Source organism: Desmodus rotundus, chromosome 11 (genome assembly GCF_022682495.2).
Source record: "Desmodus rotundus isolate HL8 chromosome 11, HLdesRot8A.1, whole genome shotgun sequence".
Taxonomy (NCBI): domain Eukaryota; kingdom Metazoa; phylum Chordata; class Mammalia; order Chiroptera; family Phyllostomidae; genus Desmodus; species Desmodus rotundus.
Genome location: NC_071397.1, coordinates 64,156,234 through 64,176,695, shown reverse-complemented (window position 1 = coordinate 64,176,695; position 20,462 = coordinate 64,156,234). Strand labels below are relative to the sequence as shown.

General features: G+C 39.6%; 1 protein-coding gene across 4 annotated transcripts in view; it reads left to right on the top strand.

Annotated features, from left to right (window-relative positions):
- The window catches only part of LAMA4 (laminin subunit alpha 4), a 133,039-nt gene extending 113,184 nt beyond the window's left edge, over window positions 1-19,855 (top strand). For all 4 annotated transcript variants that reach the window (XM_045188685.3, XM_045188686.3, XM_053914064.1 and 1 more), the window contains exons 32-39: window positions 8,156-8,343; window positions 9,537-9,726; window positions 10,509-10,664; window positions 11,887-12,046; window positions 13,730-13,860; window positions 14,913-15,006; window positions 15,503-15,622; window positions 19,385-19,855. In XM_045188685.3, coding sequence (XP_045044620.2) covers window positions 8,156-8,343; window positions 9,537-9,726; window positions 10,509-10,664; window positions 11,887-12,046; window positions 13,730-13,860; window positions 14,913-15,006; window positions 15,503-15,622; window positions 19,385-19,530 — 1,185 coding nt within the window. In that variant the 3' untranslated portion in view covers window positions 19,531-19,855. The remainder of the gene's footprint in view (window positions 1-8,155; window positions 8,344-9,536; window positions 9,727-10,508; window positions 10,665-11,886; window positions 12,047-13,729; window positions 13,861-14,912; window positions 15,007-15,502; window positions 15,623-19,384) is intronic.
- Window positions 19,856-20,462: the final 607 nt, after the last annotated feature.

Genomic DNA, 20,462 nt, shown 5'->3' with positions numbered 1-20,462 from the left:
ACTCTCTGTGCTTCCTGGACTTGCATGTCTATTTCCTTCACCAAATTAGGGAAGTTTTCTTTCATTATTTTTTTCAAATAAGTTTTCAATTTCTTGCTTTCTCTTCTCCTTCCAGCACCCCTGTGATTCAAATACTGGTATGTTTGAAGTTGACCCAGAGGCTCCTTTCCCTATCCTCAGTTTTTTGGATTCTTTTTTCTTCTTGCTGTTCTGATTGAATGTTTTTTTCTTCCTTATGTTCCAAATCATCAATTTGATTCTCAGCTTCATCCACTCCACTGTTGATTCCTGTAAATTTTTCTTTATTTCACTTAGTGTAACTTTCATTTCAGCCTGGGTCTTTTTTATGCTGTTGCAGTACCCAATGAGTTCCTTGAGCATCGTGATCACCAATGTTTTAAACTCTGCATCTTATAGACTGCTTCTCTCCATTTTGTTTAGTTATTTTTCTGGAGTTTTATTCTGTTCTTTCATTTAGGCTATATTTCTTTGTCTCCTCATTTTGGCAGCCTCCCTGTGTTTGTGTCTATATATTAGGCAGAGCTACTTCCTTGTCTTAGTAGCATGGCCTACTGTAGAAAAGTGCACCCATAAGGTGGATAAGGCAGAGCCTTAGGTAATCACCAGGGTGGTGAAACCCATGTGAACCAGGTTGATGGAGTCTCAGATTGATGTTGCCATTCTGTGGCTCTATGTGGGAAAGAGCTCAGAAAAAGGACAATGGCTGATGCCTGGCCTCTGGAGTTTTGTCCTGGAGGAAGCTGTCCCCAAGAACTCACCCTAATACCAGATACTTCAGTTTTTCCCCATATGCCACTCATGCCCTTCCAGCTGCTACCCTGGGGCTAGAGCCCAGAAGAAGTGAATCTGTGTAAGTCCTAAGTCCATTGCAGGCCCTTTAAGAGGAAATGCCTGAGAATCCCACAGTTTCTTCTACAACTCCAACCCCCACTGGTGTTTACAGCCAGAAGTTATGGGGACTTTTCTTCCTGGCACGGGAACCCTGGGCTGGGTGGTCTGGTATGGGGCTGGGATGGTATGGGGCTGGGATCCCTCGCTCCCTAGGTGTCCCTCCATATTTTTATCCACCACGTCGGTGTGGGACTGCCCATTCAACATCCCCATGTCTCTGCCCCTCTAAACTGTCTGGATGAATGTGACTTATTTAATTCCTTGGTTGTTGGACTTCCATACAGCTCGATTTTCTGATGATTCTGAGTGGTAGTTGTTTTGTAGTTTAGTTGTGATTTTTGTTGTGGCTATGTGAGGTGGTGAGCCGTGTTTACCTACGCCTCCATTTTGACTGAAGTCCAAAATCTTGAGTTGTTCTTTTTTTTTTTTTTTTTTTTTTTTTTAGAGAGAGAGGGGAAGGGAGGGAGAAAGAGAGGGAGAGAAACATCAATGTGTGGTTGCCTCTCACGTGGCCCCCACTGGGGACCTGGCCTACAACCCAGGCATGTACCCTGACTGGGAATTGAACTGGCGACCCTTTGGTTTACAGCCCATGCTCAATCCACTGAGCTATACCAGCCAGGGCTTAAATATTGAGTTCTTAAATTGCATTCTGACTACCATTCTTTCTCATTCTTTTAGCCTAACCTTCCCCACCCATCCCTTCCTATACAATTTTAACAATGTGTTCAGGGGCCAGTGTTTCCCCCTGGTCCAAGCCACTATCATCTCCCATCTGAATTACTGCAATAGCCTCTTAACAGGCCTCCTTGCTTCTGTCTGGCTCTCCAACCGTCTCTTCTCAACACAACAGCCAAATCCTTATAAATATATCATATTATGTCACTCCTCTGTTCAACATGGACCCCAACTTCACTCAGAATAAAAGCCCAAGTTCAAACAATGTTATTAGAGGTCTTATCCTTATTCCCTCACATGTTCTTCCCCCCCCACTGATTGTCTGGCTATTCCTAGAATGGACCATGTGCACTCTAGTTTTAAGGTGTTTACTTGAGCTTTTCTTCTGCCTAGACCACTCTTTCCCCAAATATCTGCACAGACAATTCCTTCTCCTCCTCGTAGGATTGCTTAATTCTCATCTTCTTAATGAGGCTTACTTTTAACCCCTTACTTTATACTCCTGTCTTCCTCCTGCCTTCCACAGTACTGTCACCAGTGACAATGAAGTTCCTTCACAGAGTCACAAGGAAAACATTCCAGGGCCCTATGTGTGGGAGGTTGTGACATAGCCGTAAGGTTTATTAAAGCAGCCGAAGCAAAGACTGGGGTTGAGCTCCAGTGTCTCATCTCCATCTGTCTCACCATAAAAAAGTATCTAGCCTTGTCTTCATCAACTCCAGTACAATGGCCAAGGTCGAGAAGTTCTGTGCCATTGGTTCATTCCAGTCCAGTCTTTGTCACCATCTGGCTAACTTAGTCTGTGTTCCCGGCTGTGGTCCAGCTCACTGTGTACCCTGCAAAGTCTGCTGTGGGCCCCAGGTGGCTGCTAGGGCCACATGGCTGCAATAGAGAGAAAATGCACCAGCAAACAGAGTGAGCACATATTACTGAGAGAGAGAGAGAAAGAGTTTCGTTGTTAAGCTGGGATTATACTATCTCGGGTTTAGGATGGACCAGGCACTTCTTCAAACTAACCAGTCAACATCCCAGGCTTTCATGGGCTTGCATTGGATCCTCCCCCTAACCAATTCAGATCCTAGATTAGGGTTCTGTGTCCCTTATACAATCTGAAGCTTTTCCCAGGCTAGATGGACAGATCTTTATGGTCACCATCTTAGCTGCTTCTGCATATGCCTCAAAGTGGAATTTTACCCCTTCCTGTGCCATCTTAGCTTCAACTGGGCATGTGCCCAGATGGGGAATGTCTCCTTTATTGTTTTATCCCTCCCCATGGTAATCTTTGGGGAATGGATCAGTGGTTCCTTGGGGAGTGTGTGAAGCTGTAACTTCCTAGTGAAGCAGGCCCAATATTGAATTCAGCTTCCCAGTTTAGTGGCTTCTTAATGTGTGATTCTTTTTGCCCCTTTCCTTTATTATCTAGCTACCTACACTAATAGTGCTACTGATTTCCTTTGCCTTTTTCTAGTTGTTCTTTTTTCCATAGTACTTGTCATTTTAATTGATTATATACTTTATTATATTTATTATTTATTGTTGTTCTCCTCTGCTAGAATGCAAACTACTTTGTTTTATTCATTGATATATCCCAAGAGCCTAAAGCAATGTACATAATAGGTGTTTAATAAATATTAGCTGTCTTCATCATAGAGTTGATTAATGAATTAATGCTTGCAATGCTGTTAACACAGTGCCTGGCATAGACTAAACATTCAATACACAAGCTATTATATGCCTATAAAGTCTCATGAGTGTTTCTGGAGGTCAATTCCTAAAAGTGGAATTGCTTAGATAAAGGGAATTACACTGTCACAAATAGCATTTGAAAGAATCTATAGTCCCTCACAATTGCTAACACTGGATATGGTCAAATTTTTATAATTTAGTCAACTTAATGATCTCATTGGGGTTTTAATTTGCATGTTCTTGAATGCTAGTGAGGCTGAGCATATTTCCAGGGGAAGAACTAGTTTCTTCCTAAGACTGGCTTTGGAACCATCGGCAGAGGGGAGTATGCCCACCAGCTTCGTACATCTGGTGGTTTTTCACTGCCCATTATGTCTTGGTTTTTCACTGACCATCTATTTCAGATTATGTAGGACCTTTCTCAGAATCCCTATGAAATGTCCCTCTGTTCCATGATTTCTTTATCAATGTAATAATTTTGTTCACGTGTGATAAAGTCTTAGAAGTTTTTCAGGATTCCTTCCTGAATTTCACATGGAAGATTTTATTTTATGAAGTGATTCAGGCAGACAAATAATTTCATTGGTTTTTATGAAGGATTTTGCTAAAGGATACTTTGAAGGATTTTTCAGAGGAGACTATTAAATTATAATGGAATCTTACTGTCATCTTTATATTTGATGCTAAAAAGTTCATCCTGAGAATTTTTTAGCTGAGCACTGACCAGTGGGTCATAGAGAGCTGGTTAATACCATAGGCTGATGAAGAAGATCAGCCTTCTAAAGCAAATGGTTTATCCCTTTAAATGGATACAGCTTTCTGTACGAGGCTGTCTAGCAAATATAGTTTCCTAAAGAAACATTCATAGCCTCAAGGTTATAGTCAACAGCTCTTGGAATTATTAACACAAATTTTTCAATATTATAAGAATCTCTTAGTCTTTATGGTAAAAAGTCTTAGAAACTCAACTTTCTAATAAGATACAGAATCAGTATAGATCTCACCTATATTATTTAGTAATTAAAGTGTCAGTGTTTGGTAACTTCTCCTATATTTACCCTTGCATCAATAGCTTCTTAAATAGCTACCAAGAAAAACTTTGGCCTCTGGTTTAAATTTTTATCAAGGCTGAATGATGGCAATTTTAGCTTACAATAATTTTCTTAAACATTTTGTTTTTAGAAAGAGGGGAAGGGAGGGAGAGAAAGAAGGAGAGGGACATTCACGTGAGAGAGAACCATTGATTGGCTGGCTTCTTGTACGCTCCCTGACCTGGGACTGAACCCGAGGCCCAGGCCAGTGCCCTGACCTGGAATCAAGCCAGTGACCTTTTGCTTTGCAGGATGATGCCCAACCAACAGAGCCACACTGGTTTGGGATGGGCTTATAATAATTTATTTTCACAATAACTTTTTAATATTCCATTTTATGCATTTTTTATATTTAACCAGTAGTAGACTTTCAGTTGTTTCCAGTTTTCCTTCTTTTATGGATAAAGACATTAATCTTTGATCATATTGCTGAATAAACTTTTAGGATGTATTCCTAGAGTCAGGATTACTGGGTCAAAGCAAATTATTTTCCAAAAAAGTAAAAGTGATTTTATATTTCTTCATTAGTAAGAGTACTTGTCTTGCCACCTATGTTCCAGCCTGAAAACTTTTTGTAATTTTTATGTTTTCAAATTTAATTGGAAAATTATCTTCTCAGTTGGTGTTTATGTGATAATAAACATTCTCTGCATTGCAATAGACATCATTCTAGGGTATCTGACCAACTACTCCCTCATTTGAGAACTGATTCCTTACCTACCAGGGAGCCCCATTATTTTAGGTGTGTGACCTCATCTGCATTGATATAGATAATTGGACCAGGGTAGATCATGTCAACTAAGCTGTGTCATCATGTTCTATTTATGGAAACTGAGAACCCAGAGAAACTAGTCTAGGCTGGTCATTGGATAGAAAACATGTAAACCTAAGAGCTCTGTGTTAATCACTTAGCAGGGGTGTCCAACCTGCGGCCTATGGGCTTCATGCAGCCCGGGATGGCTATGAATGTGGCCCAACACAAAATCATAAATTTACTTAAAACATTATAAGACTTTTTTTGTTAGTGTTTATATATTTAATGTGTCACCCAAGACAACTCTTCTTCTTCCTGTGTGGCCCAGAGACACCAAAAGGTTGGACACCCCTGAATTCTACAGAAAAAGAAAATTGCTTTAAAGAGAAAAAGGCAGAAAGCCATCTCTCAAATAAAGAACAACAGACATTCTGAAAAAAACAAAGCCAAGATAGCAGAACACCCAGAAAAGGAGTGCCTGTGTCTTCCTGGCTTTCCAATTCCTGATTCTTGCCCCTCGCAGGAACCCACTATACTCTCTTCTCTTAGATTGTGTTTTCAGGATACTCCTACATCCTTATAACATACTGTCCTTTTTTTCTTAAGTAACTTAAATAGTTTTGCTGTTACCTGAAACAAAGGAACATTGCTAAATTGAAATTAGTACCACTAGTTGGATTGCAATTAATAGACCCTCAGAAATAAGTTACATGGGTAAGGTCAGAGTCTAATGGGGTTCAGTGAGAATCCCCCCCCACACAGACACTTTAGGATAATAAACTGTCTCTGTACTACATGGTAGTGAAGTGAGTAAATTATAACCTCTCTTTTTTATTGGCATTAATATTCAGAGCATATAGCTAGAGGATTTATAGTATTTGGTTGCCATATATAAAGATACCAGTGTTTATTAATTTTTGTAAAAGACAAGAGAAAAGACCTAGTCCATGTTTTCTCACATTGAAGCACAGAAAGGCAGGGCAGATAAACTGAGAGTGTCATGGTCCAGTAACCTCAGGCTTTGCTGAGCCGCTGTAGTCTAAATTCACTGTTGCTCTCTTCCCATAGTTAAGTGGATGCTCTGAAAAAGAGACCCTCTCCATAGGAATGGAGAGAATGAGAGATAGCCAGAATTGGAGAAAGTCCCCAAATCCCCACCACCTCTCACCCCCACCTTCCAGGCCCCATGCCAAGCATTTCCTGTTTCCTTCAATGAAACAAAGATGATCATATCTCCCATTCTAAGGCATGTTGCTTCATTAAGATTGGAAAACAGCATGGAGTTTGGGGAAATTTCCCATGTTATGTTAGAGGAAAAGTCTTCCTGAAGCCCCACTCCATCCTCTTGTGCCCACTCATGGCTTGAAGCTAATAGTTTATAGGTGAGGGCCTGGGCCAAAAAAAATGTTCGTAACTCTGTGTATATCCTCCATCCAAGAGAGAAACCTCCTTCCGCAGCATGAATCAGGTTCCGAGTCCTGACTACTATGTGAGGAAGGGAAGAGGAGATGGTGGGACTAGGTGGGCTTTTCCTTGGGATGGGTCTCTGAACACCACCTCACTTTCTCTAACCTAACCGCCTCTATGAGAGTCTCCCCTGCAAGAACCAGACTAAGATCTGGTGTTCTTAGAGCAGAGGACTGGCACAGCTGCCTGCCCTCTGCCCACCGCACTTGGACTTTGAGAGTAATCCTGGCTTTTACCTGAAACACTGATTTGGGGGGAAGGTCCTGCCTTTGCCCAGATCAAGAATTTTATCGTCAATCTGTTCCAAACTGTGTTATATTTTATGGAAATTTTTATATTGCTTTGTTCTAGTATGTCTAGGACTAGGATGGATTTACTTTTATGTGAACAGTTCTTCTGACATTTCAATGGGAATTAGGGGTGGAAACTAAGGGTGTGTTCACTCAATAATCTGGAACCAGGATTTTTTTTTTTCCTGTCAAATCCTGTATCTCCCTCATCCTGGCTCTTGCCGCATTCTCTAGTTCTCCCCACTACCAAACATTTTCTCTCCTCTCTGCCATTCCTATAAGCTTTCTTCTTAAGTGGATCAAATCTGGCAACTCTCTACTTCTAAAATCTTTGTGACTCCCCATCACTTAAAAAACAAAACCCCATCCTCTAGCAAGTCATCTAAGGTTCTTTCGATCTGGCACCAACTTGTCTTCCAATTTATTACTTATACACCTATCCTTTTAAATAGATTTTCAGTTTCTTAAAATACAAGAACAATCTCTCATTCACCTTTCTATTCCCTACCACACACTGCCCAAGGAAGCTTACAGAAACATTGATTTCTTTCTCCTTCACTTCTACCGAATAGGTAATCAATAAACATTTGCTTGAATAAATAACTGCTTGAATGATCAAATTTCTTTGCATTTACTTTTGCTTCAGAAAATAAATAATCATTAAATAGTAGCCTGTAGTTTCACAACTCTAAATTTTAAAATCAACGGTACAGTTTTAAGAGCACAAGATAATTTTTTTAAGTTGTTCTATATCTTTCACATAAAAGTTTGCTACATATCATATCACCAAAAATATTCTTAAATATTTTAAAGACATTCCTAAGTATTTTAACTTGTTCAACAGCATGTATAAATAATAATATGTGTGTGTTAAAGTTATACTATTGCCTATAATACGTGGATTCTATTGACTGATGCTTTGTGGTTATTTTATTGCCAACTGTTTTGTTATCACCATTGGTTAAGATGTGCACTTAATTTAAATGATAGAGCATTATCCCTGTAGCTCCAGTTTAACTCTGCTTTACCGTCACAGACTAGAATTTTGGATCTGTTAACAAGTTATGTTGCGGTTGGTTGCCGTTACTGCTGCGGCCACCACAGTCATTTGCTTAGGGTGGTATGCATAAATACAACTTCACTAATGGGAAATGCACAGTTAGTACCTGTGTTAATTATTTTATTGTTGTTGTTGTTGTTAAGGAAATAACGAATGAATTTTTGCTACTAGTATGTCACTTTTATCCCCCAATATTATTTGTTTCCTATTCTTATAGGGAGAGAAAAATAAAGATGCACCTTCAGGGGACCCTCTTGGCTTGAAATTCCTAGAGAGGAATGCTCCAAGAGATTCCCATTGCCACCTCTCCAACAGCCCTAGAGCAATAGAGCATGCCTATCAGTACGGAGGAACAGCCAACAGCCGCCAAGAGTTTGAACACTTAAAAGGAGATTTTGGTGAAAAGTAAAGTAGCACACTACTTTTCTGAAAACTTAATACCATGACTGGGCTTCATCTTAATTTGCCATGTATCATCTTTTTCCTGTGATATGTCCTCTCTGGGCCGCCTGAATCATATTCCTTTACCATCAAAATGAATACTAAATAGTACATAATTTATGCTTTCCAATAAATTATATTCTCTGTGACTTTCTTCCCAAAAGTAAGGTGTGTAAGGCAGCATTTCTCCTAGGAGTTTTCTTGTGTCTTACAAAAAAGAAAAGACAGTCAACAAAAGAAAGATGGGGCAAATATCAGGCCTCATCTAACACTGACATCACCTTCCGTCCCCCATACAAACTGCTTTCGGATCATACATGGGAATGCTTCTGAACTGCTGGAAGGTTAAGGAAAGACACTGAAAATATAAATATGCTTCCATCTCTGTTGGCCCTCCAGCTACCTCTGAAGTGCCTCATCCCTTCCTCATATTTCACAAATCTCTAGGTTATTTAGTATTATTAAAATTTCTTTTAAAGCATTAGCACCCAAATATTCTTATATAGTTCTCCTATATATTATTTCAAATACTTATACAGGCAGCACATTCAATAAGAAACCCCTACCTAATGCCTTCTAGTTTGTTATTTACCTGTAGGTAAAATCAGTATATTGGATTCTTCAAGAAGAATCTAGAAGTTAACCTAATAAATGTATCTTACCTATGGCCTGGAAAGTTTTAATTTGTGCACTTTGGTGGCTGTCTTAACATATGATATCCGTCAATTAATTTTTTCTGGGAAAAAAATGAGTCTGTATTTTAGATAGGTCACAAATCATGTTGTTTCTGGGCAAATTTCTATATGTATAAATTATACACGTTAATTACTCACTAGTATTTTGTACACATGAATAAGCTTCCTTAACATACAGATTTTTACTAAACTAATTGCAACCACATTTTTAAAGCAAGACATAATGTGATCCTTAACTGAAACACTTCCTTAAACGTGGAATGTATCTCTATTGTATAAGGAAGAGGAGAAGGATTTACATTTTTGAACTAGCAGTGCTTACCCAATATTCATTAATGCTAAGGGATCATTAGAAGCAATACTCTTGATAGTAGATAGCATGGCTACTTACTGCTCTGGGAAGTCAAAGGTCACCCTCAGTCTCAGTTTACAGGTGGTGACCTTTTTCTTTTCAATTACTAGGTCTCAGTTTTCCATTCGTCTGAGAACACGTTCCTCCCATGGGATGATTTTCTATGTCTCAGATCAAGAAGAAAATGACTTCATGACGCTATTCTTAGCCCATGGCCGCCTGGTTTTCATGTTTAATGTTGGCCACAAGAAACTGAAGATTAGAAGCCAAGAGAAATATAATGATGGATTGTGGCATGATGTAAGTTGAAGGCAGAGAATATTTTTACCTACAAATACCCACCCACCACTGGCAAATGGACTGACACTAATGCCCTACTGTGGATTTCTCTAGAAACATCTATTTAAAAATTATTTCTATATGCTCATAGTTCAGTTTCAAAAACTTTTATTAATTTCTTATAAAAATCCTGAAGCACACTATTTAAAAGCAATACAGGTTGAATATAATTTTCTGACCAATCCACTTTTTTATTTTAATGCAATTATTTTGATCAAAGAATCTATGGCCAACACAAACTGAAGTTTGGTTTCTAAGGACTTTTCCCTTGATTTTTTCCTACTGCCTATAATGTTCTAAATATTCAGCAACAATTGGTGAATGTCTGTTACGGACTAAGCTATGGAAGATACAAAGTGAGAAGTATATCTGTTAAGAAGACAGGATATGCCAGGGAGAACTACCTAAGTATTGAACTGAAGCAAGTCAGTGTGTATGGACTGGAAAGACTAGACAATATAAGCTGACATAAAATTGCAATAAATTTAGGAGATAGCATGTGGGCTGGCCAACTGGGAAGCGCTCTGTTAAATATAAGCTGTGTTCAGAAATTAAGGCTGTGACTTTCAGTCAAGCTTTAAAGGAAGAGACAAACTTCGGACCTTCAGAGGAGGACTACTTTTTCTAAAGAACTGCTACAGATTTTCCACAGTATTGCAATAAGTTGGGAGGAAAGGCAACACAGCCTTTCCCCTAATCCTGGAATGTACTTGAGATGTGCTATTTTCCTTCTCTCCATCCAGGTGATATTTATTCGGGAAAAGAGCAGTGGCCGATTGATAATTGATGGCCTTCGAGTTCTAGAAGAGAGTCTTCCACCTACTAGAGCTTCCTGGAGAATCAAAGGACCTATTTATTTGGGAGGTGTGGCTCCTGGGAGAGCTGTGAAAAACGTCCAGGTAAGCCGGGCTGTGACTAGGTAGAGTCATTTACCTTTAAAGCTGGAAAATCATGTAATCCAGCCCTCAGTGTAGGATTAGGAACGTGGCCAGAGTGAAACTATAGTTCAGCTGGAAACGGGATGTCACAATGAGTGTTGTCCTATGGGGTGTATATGTCCTATGGGGTGTCTATCCACTCTGTGGCATCACAAAGTTAGGAGTGATCTTTCAGTTCTAAGGTAGAGGTGAGATGAAAGAAGTTTCAGAGGTATAAATTCTCATGAAAATTTATGTCTCAAGAAGATGCTTATTTATTCAGCTACTGCCCATACTTTTAGTGTAAAAAGAAAAAGGAAGTCATTTCATTATGCATTAATGAGTGAAAAAAATCTTTCAGGCAATTATGTAAACTATGATCTCATTTTTGTTTCTTGCACACACACACAATTTGTAAATGTGCAAGGAAATATGGTTACTGCTAGGCAGAAGTGAGGGTATAGTAAGAAACATTATTTTTATAACTTAAAAGTTTAAAGTATTATAATTTTTAAAAACTAGCATTAAAGGGAATGCATAAAGGACTAAATTTTTCTTACATAAATATGGCTTTAACTTTAACACAGAGTTAATACATTTCTAAGACTCAATATATGCAGATAAAGCAAAAAAGGGGAGGTGGGGTGTTTAATTAGATTTTAGACGAGTAGCCCTAATTTTATGACAACCTCTCTAGAAGATTTCAAAAGCAGTGTGAATCAGTTATCCAAATGGGCCCAGTTCCATGTCCTGTGTTATAACTGTTCAAGCACAAAAACAGCTAATGAAGCCAGACATGCAAGCTTTCTGTTTATCTAACCGTAGTGTTGATTTAATAGTTGCAAATTTCACTACCCCTAATCAGTGTAAGGTGGTCTTGAGCATAGCTATCATTCTTGAAGGAAAAAACCTAGAATACTTCTAATATATAGTTTGAAAACACAGCTGCAATTTATTTGGTCATGGCATATGTAAAAATTTTCATAGCTTAACTACTTCAGGCTGACATTAATCAAAAACAAAATTCCAGCTTCAAAGAATTAGTTACAAAGCAACTACTTCGAAAACTATCGATCATTCAGATAGCTGAGATAAATAAGGAACTGCTTGGTTTCTTTCAAGATTCAAATCCCTTCTTTTTGATTCCCTTTGGTGCGTCTATGTTGAGAAAATGGATTTTAAGAAATGTCTCCATTTCTCTCAGATAAACTCAGTCTACAGTTTCAGTGGCTGTCTCAGCAACCTCCAGCTCAATGGGGCCGCCATCACCTCGGCTTCTCAGACCTTTAGCGTGACTCCTTGTTTCGAGGGCCCAATGGAAACAGGAACATACTTTTCAACAGAAGGAGGATACGCAGTTCTAGGTAACAGTGACTTACGTTGAAAACATGAATCATGAACTACTTCTTTCCCCCAGGTGGCTTACAGGGAATTGGGGCCGAGTTAAAACTTCAGAATGCCAAACTCTCTCAGCTTTAGAAAACAGCCTCTTTCCCCAAGGACCGTTTTCTCCCTTCCCACCACTCTAAACAAGACGCCCGGGCCCATGCCTGTCTGCTGTTCCCACCGGAGCTTCTCCGCGGCCGAACCTCTAGATGTACACCATTTGGGCTCCTTTAGCATTTGCTGTGCTGCTTTGTGGTCTGCTCCATATCAGCTCTCAACACCCTGTTCTCCAGGTCCCCTCTGCTCCCTCAGAATGTGCGTGACCCATTGTCCCTACTAAAGGAAGCTCCACGTCCTCCCTGGCCCTGCAACACCAGCAGACGGCACTAACCGCAGAAGTTTTATTTCTGAGTTTTTATTCTCCTTGACTATTACTCTCATTCACTCAATAGTTTTTATTGTGTGCTTTCAGCATGACAGTCCTGCCAGGTGATGGAACATAATAGTTTTAAAAATAAATAAAATCTTAACAGACTACATACCATCACCATCCAATACATTGCAACATTCTTTAGCGCAACCATTAGGTGTGAGCATCGGGACAGGTGTTGGGAAAGAGGATAGGAAAAAGGTATAAAATGTTCCACACATTCCCTGCTCTCAAGCCACTTAGGCACTTTGTACATCCCCCTGAATAAAGACGTTCCAGTACAGCCAAGTGTACCTTCTTAAACCACTACCATGTCTAATAGAGTAACCAGAGGAAATACTTTCACTCTCGTCTAGCTCATGATTACTTTCCTTCCCTTTTCCCCTACTAAAACATCTACGCTCACATTTCTGTCCTTCATTAAATTTCGGTGAGAAGAACACAGTGATATGGACAACTTAAATTGATAGCAACCTGCACGATTTATGTTCTCCATAAACATTAACTATTAATAGCAGGAAAAATTAAAAAGTGATTTATAAGAAGACACGTCAAGTGAACATTATTAAGATGCCCAGTTTGCATGTATCTCTTGGAGGGAACAGCTATTCTCAAGAATTCATTTTCATCATTGCAATAGATGTTCCTAACTGCCTTTGCTGATCGCACTTTCTTATAAAATGCTCCACAGCCCTGAATCGGTTGTCTTTTATTTGTTTACGAATGGCTTTACAATACAGATCTGATCAAGTCAGCTTTGTTGTTCAATGAATTCAAAATAAAGCCTAACTTCCATACAGAGCCCCTCCACACTCACCTTGCCGCCTCCTCCCCTTACAGGGGACAGTCCAGCCACACTGGCCCCCACAGGACTCTCCAAACATTGCAGCCTCTGTACCTGTTGTACCCTTTCCTCCTTTCTCCCTTTGGAAGTATTAAATGATCCTGCTAGTTGGAATCAATTCCTTTCCCCGGAGCTCCCACAACCATAGCGTATTTTCAGCGTGCTGTCCCCACCCCACCGCCCACAGGAGTGATGTGCTAGCGTCTCAGTGCTCCACAGAGCTTTCCACAGTGTGTTTGACATGGAAAATGACACTTTCTCCTTAGCTACAGAAAAATGCGTCAAACTTTCAAAAACAGATACAAAAATATATTATTACAAAAATCCCACCATAGTTACAAACTTGAGGTTGCTGTTCTTGAGACCTACTACTATTTCTTTCCACAGACGAGTCTTCCAACATTGGATTGAAGTTTGAGATTTCATTTGAAGTCCGTCCCAGAAGCAGTTCTGGAACCCTTGTCCACGGTCACAGTGTCAATGGGGAGTACCTAAATGTTCACATGAAAAACGGGCAGGTAGTGTGTTAACAATGGTTTTAACAGTCTGTCTCCTATGGCCTTGGATTCTAGGTCAAAAGCAGATTTGTTTTACAGAATGATTTCATTAATTTTTCCTAACTGGAATTAAAAAACACAGGGAAGCTATAGCATGAAATTCAATCAAATTTATATGTTGGGAATTGATTTGTTTAGAGCAAAGAGCCATGAAAATGTGGCATAGATTTAAAAAAAAAAAAAAAGATCATCAACTATAACCACATAATTAAAGGGTTTTAACAAAAGAGTTAGACCTTTTTAAAACAAATGAAAGCAGCAAACATCCCCAACCATCAAAACCAACAAACACTAAAACATGTATCTTATATAATCTATATATACCAGGTAATAAGTATATTATTTTTAAAGCTAGAAACTAAAATTGTTATAATTAAACACCACTTTCATTCTAAAATATTACCAAAGTTCATGAGATTATTCAAATACAAGAAAAAGCAACATATTATATTTTATTGGTGTCCTTAACTTGATATATATAACTGATTTTTATTTGAGTTCAGATCCATCCTATTAAAGTATATAATAATAAAATGAATCCTTACATAGTGCTTACCGTGTGTGAGGTGCTATTCTAAATGCTCCATATGCAGTAATCCACTTAGTCCCCTCAGTAGCTCTGTGAGGTAGGGGACTCGTCATCCTTGTTTACAAATGAGAAACCCGGCATAAGTGGCGGGGCTGGGACCCGAACCCAGCCAGTCTGGCCCCCGAGTCCACGCCCTTCACCATTACCATAACTGCTTTGTGTAACATCTTTAAAAGTTAAAGAAATTAATTGTTATCTTATTATATCTCTTCCCCATCTGTCCTATCATCATCTTTTTCTCTCCCCTTGGAGCATGCAGTTTCAAATACTTCTACAGCCTACCGCAGTGTGACCCCTTGTGTTCAAATTGCATAGCGTGTGTGGATGTTGGTTAAAGCATTGCTTCCCTGTGAATTACTTAAGAAATGTAGTGTTATCGTGATGAAGAGAAATTAAGATGTACAATGCACCCGGTCTGTTGCAGGTCATAGTGAAAGTCAATAATGGCATTAGAGACTTTTCCACCTCAGTAACGCCCAAGCAGAGTCTCTGTGACGGCAGGTGGCACCGAATTACAGGTGAGAAGAGCTGCGTGTCCCGGGTTTTCTTTGTAATGTGAGTCTACGCACCCACCTGTGGAATGATGTTTGGCAGAACTAAGACTGTAACTTACGTGGTGGAACAGATGATAAATGAGAGTCTACAGTTAGCCAAGAGCATCAAATGTTACTGTACTCAAATGTGTATATTGAATCCACATGTATTTGAAAAAACATGAATGCTGCCAAAATAGTCCTGGGGAGTTATTTAAATAATACATAACTTATGGGACAAAAACATGGCAGTATTTTCAATATTCCTAAATATTTATATGAAAAGAGTATCTTAAATATCCTCCCTTTCAGAGGAAAATGTCACAGTGGTTGCTTGGCTAGATGTTGATGTTTTCAACGATACAGAAGAAAGTGTGGACTGATTCTGAATGAAAGCTAGTGCTGTGGTAAATCAGTCCCTTTCTCGTGACAATGAACCCCTGCGGTGCCACCTGTGACCAGCCCCCGCCCTGTGTTCTAGTTATCAGAGACTCCAACGTGGTTCAGTTGGATGTGGACTCTGAAGTGAACCACGTCGTTGGGCCCCTGAATCCACAACCAGTCGATCACAGGGAGCCTGTGTTCGTTGGAGGTGTTCCAGGTAAGTACTTTTTAAAAAGGACACATTTCAAATCCAAAAATAATAACTTCTCATCATTTGTTATGATATTAAGAACTGAGCTATGTGTTATTATAATTTACCTAACAACTCTAAGGATTTATATCCAATGTCCTTTCATGGGAAAAAGTACACTGACAATTGAGACTCCACCCAACAAAATAACACCTAAGAACTAGGCCCCAGCATTCTAGTCAGTATATGTTACTCTCCCGCTGCCAGTTTTGCCTATTTTTTTCTTTCCCCTTTACATAGCCAACTCAAATACATATAGTGAAACACCCACTATTTTATCTCTAACACACAGAACACTCATCTTCTAACTCTGCTCTTGGGTCTGAGAATCTTGGAGGACTAAAAGTTTGCCAATAATTGCTCCCCTTGCTTAGCAAGAAAGAAGAGAATACACAGCTCTCCCTGTCCAGATTAGGCTGAATTTCACAAACAGTTGTTCCCATGTAGCGACATCTCCTAAGAGAGGTTCCCAGCTGCAATTCTGCAATCATCATTAGCATCATCGCTGCTGTCCTCTGCCAAGGATGCTGTATGATCCAGGACGGTGAGAGGACACTTACGGACACCCTACAATTGTTTTAAACTTCAGATGCAGGGACCGCGACCTTTTACTATATGTGTTTGTTTTCACACATTTTACTAATTTGGAAAAACTGAATGCTATATATAGCTGAAAAGAAAGAAATAAGAAGATAACCAAGCTTTTACATCTGGAATTTGGTATGGAGTTTAAAGAAAAACATGATTTTTCCTTGTCTCCTAACTAGATTAATTTAGACTGACCCATGTAAAGGCAAATAATGCTTTAAGTAGGAGAGTGAGAAACCACACATAAAATTACACATCTGACTTTGGGTACTCCCAATATAGTAATAACTAAACTCTCCTCTGCTTTGTAAAATGTGAATTTTTCAAACACCAGTATTAACAATGACAGTAACTCACTGATGAAAGAAATATTTGGGACACCCAGAAGCAACCCTTCCTCTCCATTATTTTCCCAGTCCCTTCCCATCTCCATTCCTGAACCCTCTCCACCTGCTTCTGGTTTCCACTCTGAAAGGGAATCTTGGCAAACGCCACCACTGCATTCACAGGGGTACCAGGTACGAAATGTGCCACATCATTTCTTACGTTGCCTCACATTGCTTTCATTCTAGAAATCACAATATAGTTTAAAAGTAATTCAAATTTCCTAAGGGCCTACAGGATCTAGTTGAGCACGGTATGCAAGGCCCTTACGCATCTGACCCCTCCTTGCCCTGCCTTTGGGGTCTTCCCACACCTTCCGGGACTTGCAGTTCCCTGAGTGTCCAATGAAGCCCTCTGCTCCAGGCCTTTGCACAAGTGCACAGGGCCTCCGTTTCTGGAAAATGTTCTTTTTTTCCTCCCCTAGTGCCTTTCAAAAAACAAGTTCTCCCACTCCTCCCCCAACACAATTCCTTGTTGACCTTTAGGACTCAGCTCAGACTTCTGCTTGCACACATGTGCCCTTTCTCCCCCTAGAATGTGCCATGCATACCACTGTTACAGCACTTACAGCACAATGTTGTGGAAACTAAATAAATAGTACGCTCCTTGCTGCCAGGGAACATGACTTCATTCAACACGCAACAAAGGTCTGCTAAGCGCTGTGCTGGGTTCCAGGAGATGGACAAGACAAGCATAGCCTTCTTCACGGAAGTTGTAATATTTGTTCTTTACTTTGCACTATATCATGCAAACAAATATTTGTCTGATTTGTGTTAGTGTTTAAAGTTTGATCCCAGCATTACATGCTGCCATCACCACTGCTCCACAGCCTGGAGGCGAGATGCACCTGAAGCCCAATTCAGCTTGCCTGAGACACATAGTGAATAGCAAATGTTAGCCAATGAGCCAGCACACAGGAGCTAGCAGGCCAGTGGGGCCTAACCACCAGCCCACAGCTTTTATTCCCTTCCAGGAATCATGCCAGCAAACTTAGAACAAAAGCAATTTTAATTTAAGCTGAATGTCACTAATTGCATCATTTTAAGCTGTTCAAGATTAATTCCACCAAAATTACATCAGAAACCGGGGCATGAAACAGAATAACTAAAGGAAATTAGGCATAAATAAAACCCCTATGTGAACTGAATTCTCCTGGAATCCCAACCATTTCTCTTTTACCACATGGAACCATGGTGACATTATTTCTATTAATAAAGTTATTGTATTAAAATTCAATGAGCTATACACCAAAATAAGTCAACTTTACAGTATGATCATTTAAAAATCAAAATTAGAAGTAAAACAAATTTAAGTTAATATTGTCAACAGAGAGAGAAACAGAGAGAGAGTTCTGACCATTCATTCCTCTGCTGAAAATCCTACATTTTTCTGTATATGGCCAAGCTTTCAATCTGAGGAATGTTCACTCTTAAAATCATGTGTTGGTTTTATTAATCATTTACATTAGGGATCTGGAGCACTTCATTGTCTTTACCAACAATAAATTGTGTGGTAAAATATGCACACCATAATTTCTGTATGAATTATTTCCTCTAGATGATGTCCCCATGAATTAAAAGGTGTAACCTTGGGCAGAATCAAAATCCATGTTCTAGTCTCCAAAATGGGTAGAAGAAATAGATATTTCTGCCCTTACAGTCTTTCCTGTTCCCTCATTTTTATTCTGATGATACATGTTGAGTAGGCTTAAAGAATATATATAGTCACACTAATCTAGAGGAAGAGAGAACTGATCTTTCAGGCCCCTTCCAAATCTAAAACTTTATAATTATCATTGTAAATAGGAAATGCTATTTCCATTATTTATTTTCAATACAGTTTCTGCATATTCGTAACCTACATTGCTTAGAAAACTTATTACAGCTGCTTGATGTTTAATTTGCTGTGTTGTTTTATGTTCCTTCCTGACTTACTGATTTCTAAGTGTTTCGCCTCTTTTATCTTCTACTGCTCACAAAGCTATTTGTTCATAATAATAAGCTTTGACTAAATGGATTTTAATTTCCTGATCTTTCTAAGCTCTCTAAATTGCTTTAAATTATATTGCTTCTATCATCCCTGCATATTTAATTGTGTCTGTACAATTAATAAGCATAAAGCTTCTTCTAGATCTCTAATTAAAAGAAAAGGGAGGAAAGTTCTCCTGGCATACCTCAAGGCACCTCTGCCCACACAAAGACTAGGCCAGTTATTACCCTATTTATAGTTCTTAAGCCCTGAGCTCAGAAAAGTTAAAATTTGGTTTGTTTAAATTCATTATTTTCTCATTATATTTTATGAGCTTGGCAAAAATGTGGAGGCTTAAGGGTAAGCAGTAATGATATGAATTAAATAGAAACATTAACCAAGTCCAAAAATAGTATAGAAGCGAAAATCCACCCCCCACCCTTCTCAGCAAAAGACAAAATAAATGGGGCTCCTGTGAACCCCAAAAAGCATATGTAGATCCTGAAAATTTAGCACTGAGGCTTTTCGTGTAGCTGGCAAATTGCAGCCTTGGAAGACAGCTAAAACATATTAGAAATTTGATGGTGACAGACATGGCAAACAAAACTTTATAATTACCACATGTTCAAAAGCAGATTCTCCTCCTGAGAAAATTAGTAAATAACTATATTCCACTTTTGATGCATGTATCATCTTGATGTGAGCAATTACTATGTATATTTTTACCATGAAGTATTATCTGGGCTTGGAAGGCTTCAGTTGCAATCTTTGATTTCTTTCTTTCCTCAGAGTCTCTACTGACCCCACACTTGGCCCCCGGCAGACCCTTCACAGGCTGTATCCGTCACTTTGTGATTGATGGGCGCCCAGTGAGCTTCAATAAAGCAGCGCTGGTCAGCGGCGCTGTGAGCATCAACTCCTGTCCAGCAGCCTGACACAGCGGACGAAGATGCCCAAGTACGAAGTTCTTCAGAGCACTGAAAGAAACGCAAAGCCAGCCGGGAGGAACGACAACTCTTCCTCCAGTGGAAGCTTTCAGCTGGTGGGGTAGGACTTAAATGAATCATCAGGGACTGGATGTTTATTATTTCTCATTTGGATTCTTACCTTGGATCCAGACTGTCTGCAGTGTTCGAAAATTGAATGAGTGTTAAACTTACTTGTATTACTTCCTGCTGGTGAAATTACTGTTCCCGTTTCTAATAAAATAGAAGGAATGCTAAATAAACACTGGCACACATTTTTAAAGTGTGGCTAGAGTCTCAGATTCATCTTTTCTTTCAAAGGTAACTTTCAATCTATACCAAAGTGTTTTTGGTATACATTTCAAGACTGAGAACAGTAACGTGACTTGTCAGTTGTCATTCAGCCAGACTCAAGAGCCAGGGTTTGAATGAGGGGCAGCATGATAACCCCCCTCGCTTTCTGCCTCCAGGGGACTATCTGCCTTCGGGCCAACTCTCAGCTAGTCTCTAAAGCTGGGATCACAAACCCAAATGTCCCTGCAGCCAGTGAAGTACCATAAGGCAGCAAAGCTGGTGGGGTTGAGCAAATCAATAGGGCATTGGCCTTGGCCGTCTAGAAACACAGCAGGTGCTGGACGCAGCTGACTGTCACCAGGAAAGAACACAAGTCTTAAAGGGCCAGAATATCCAAAAGAGGCTGGAAATATGAAATGGTAGAGTTGGGGGGTGGGGGAGGCAGGAGGTGGAAATGGCCTGATTTTTCAGTTGGTAACTAAATTAAAGCACCAGCAACCAGAACAGGAAAATACCAGACTGACCAAACAAAACCTTCTGAGCCATATAGGACTTTTGGGCTAAAAATTCTGAATCCAGGAGTCTAGGACCTTAACCGGTACAGACTG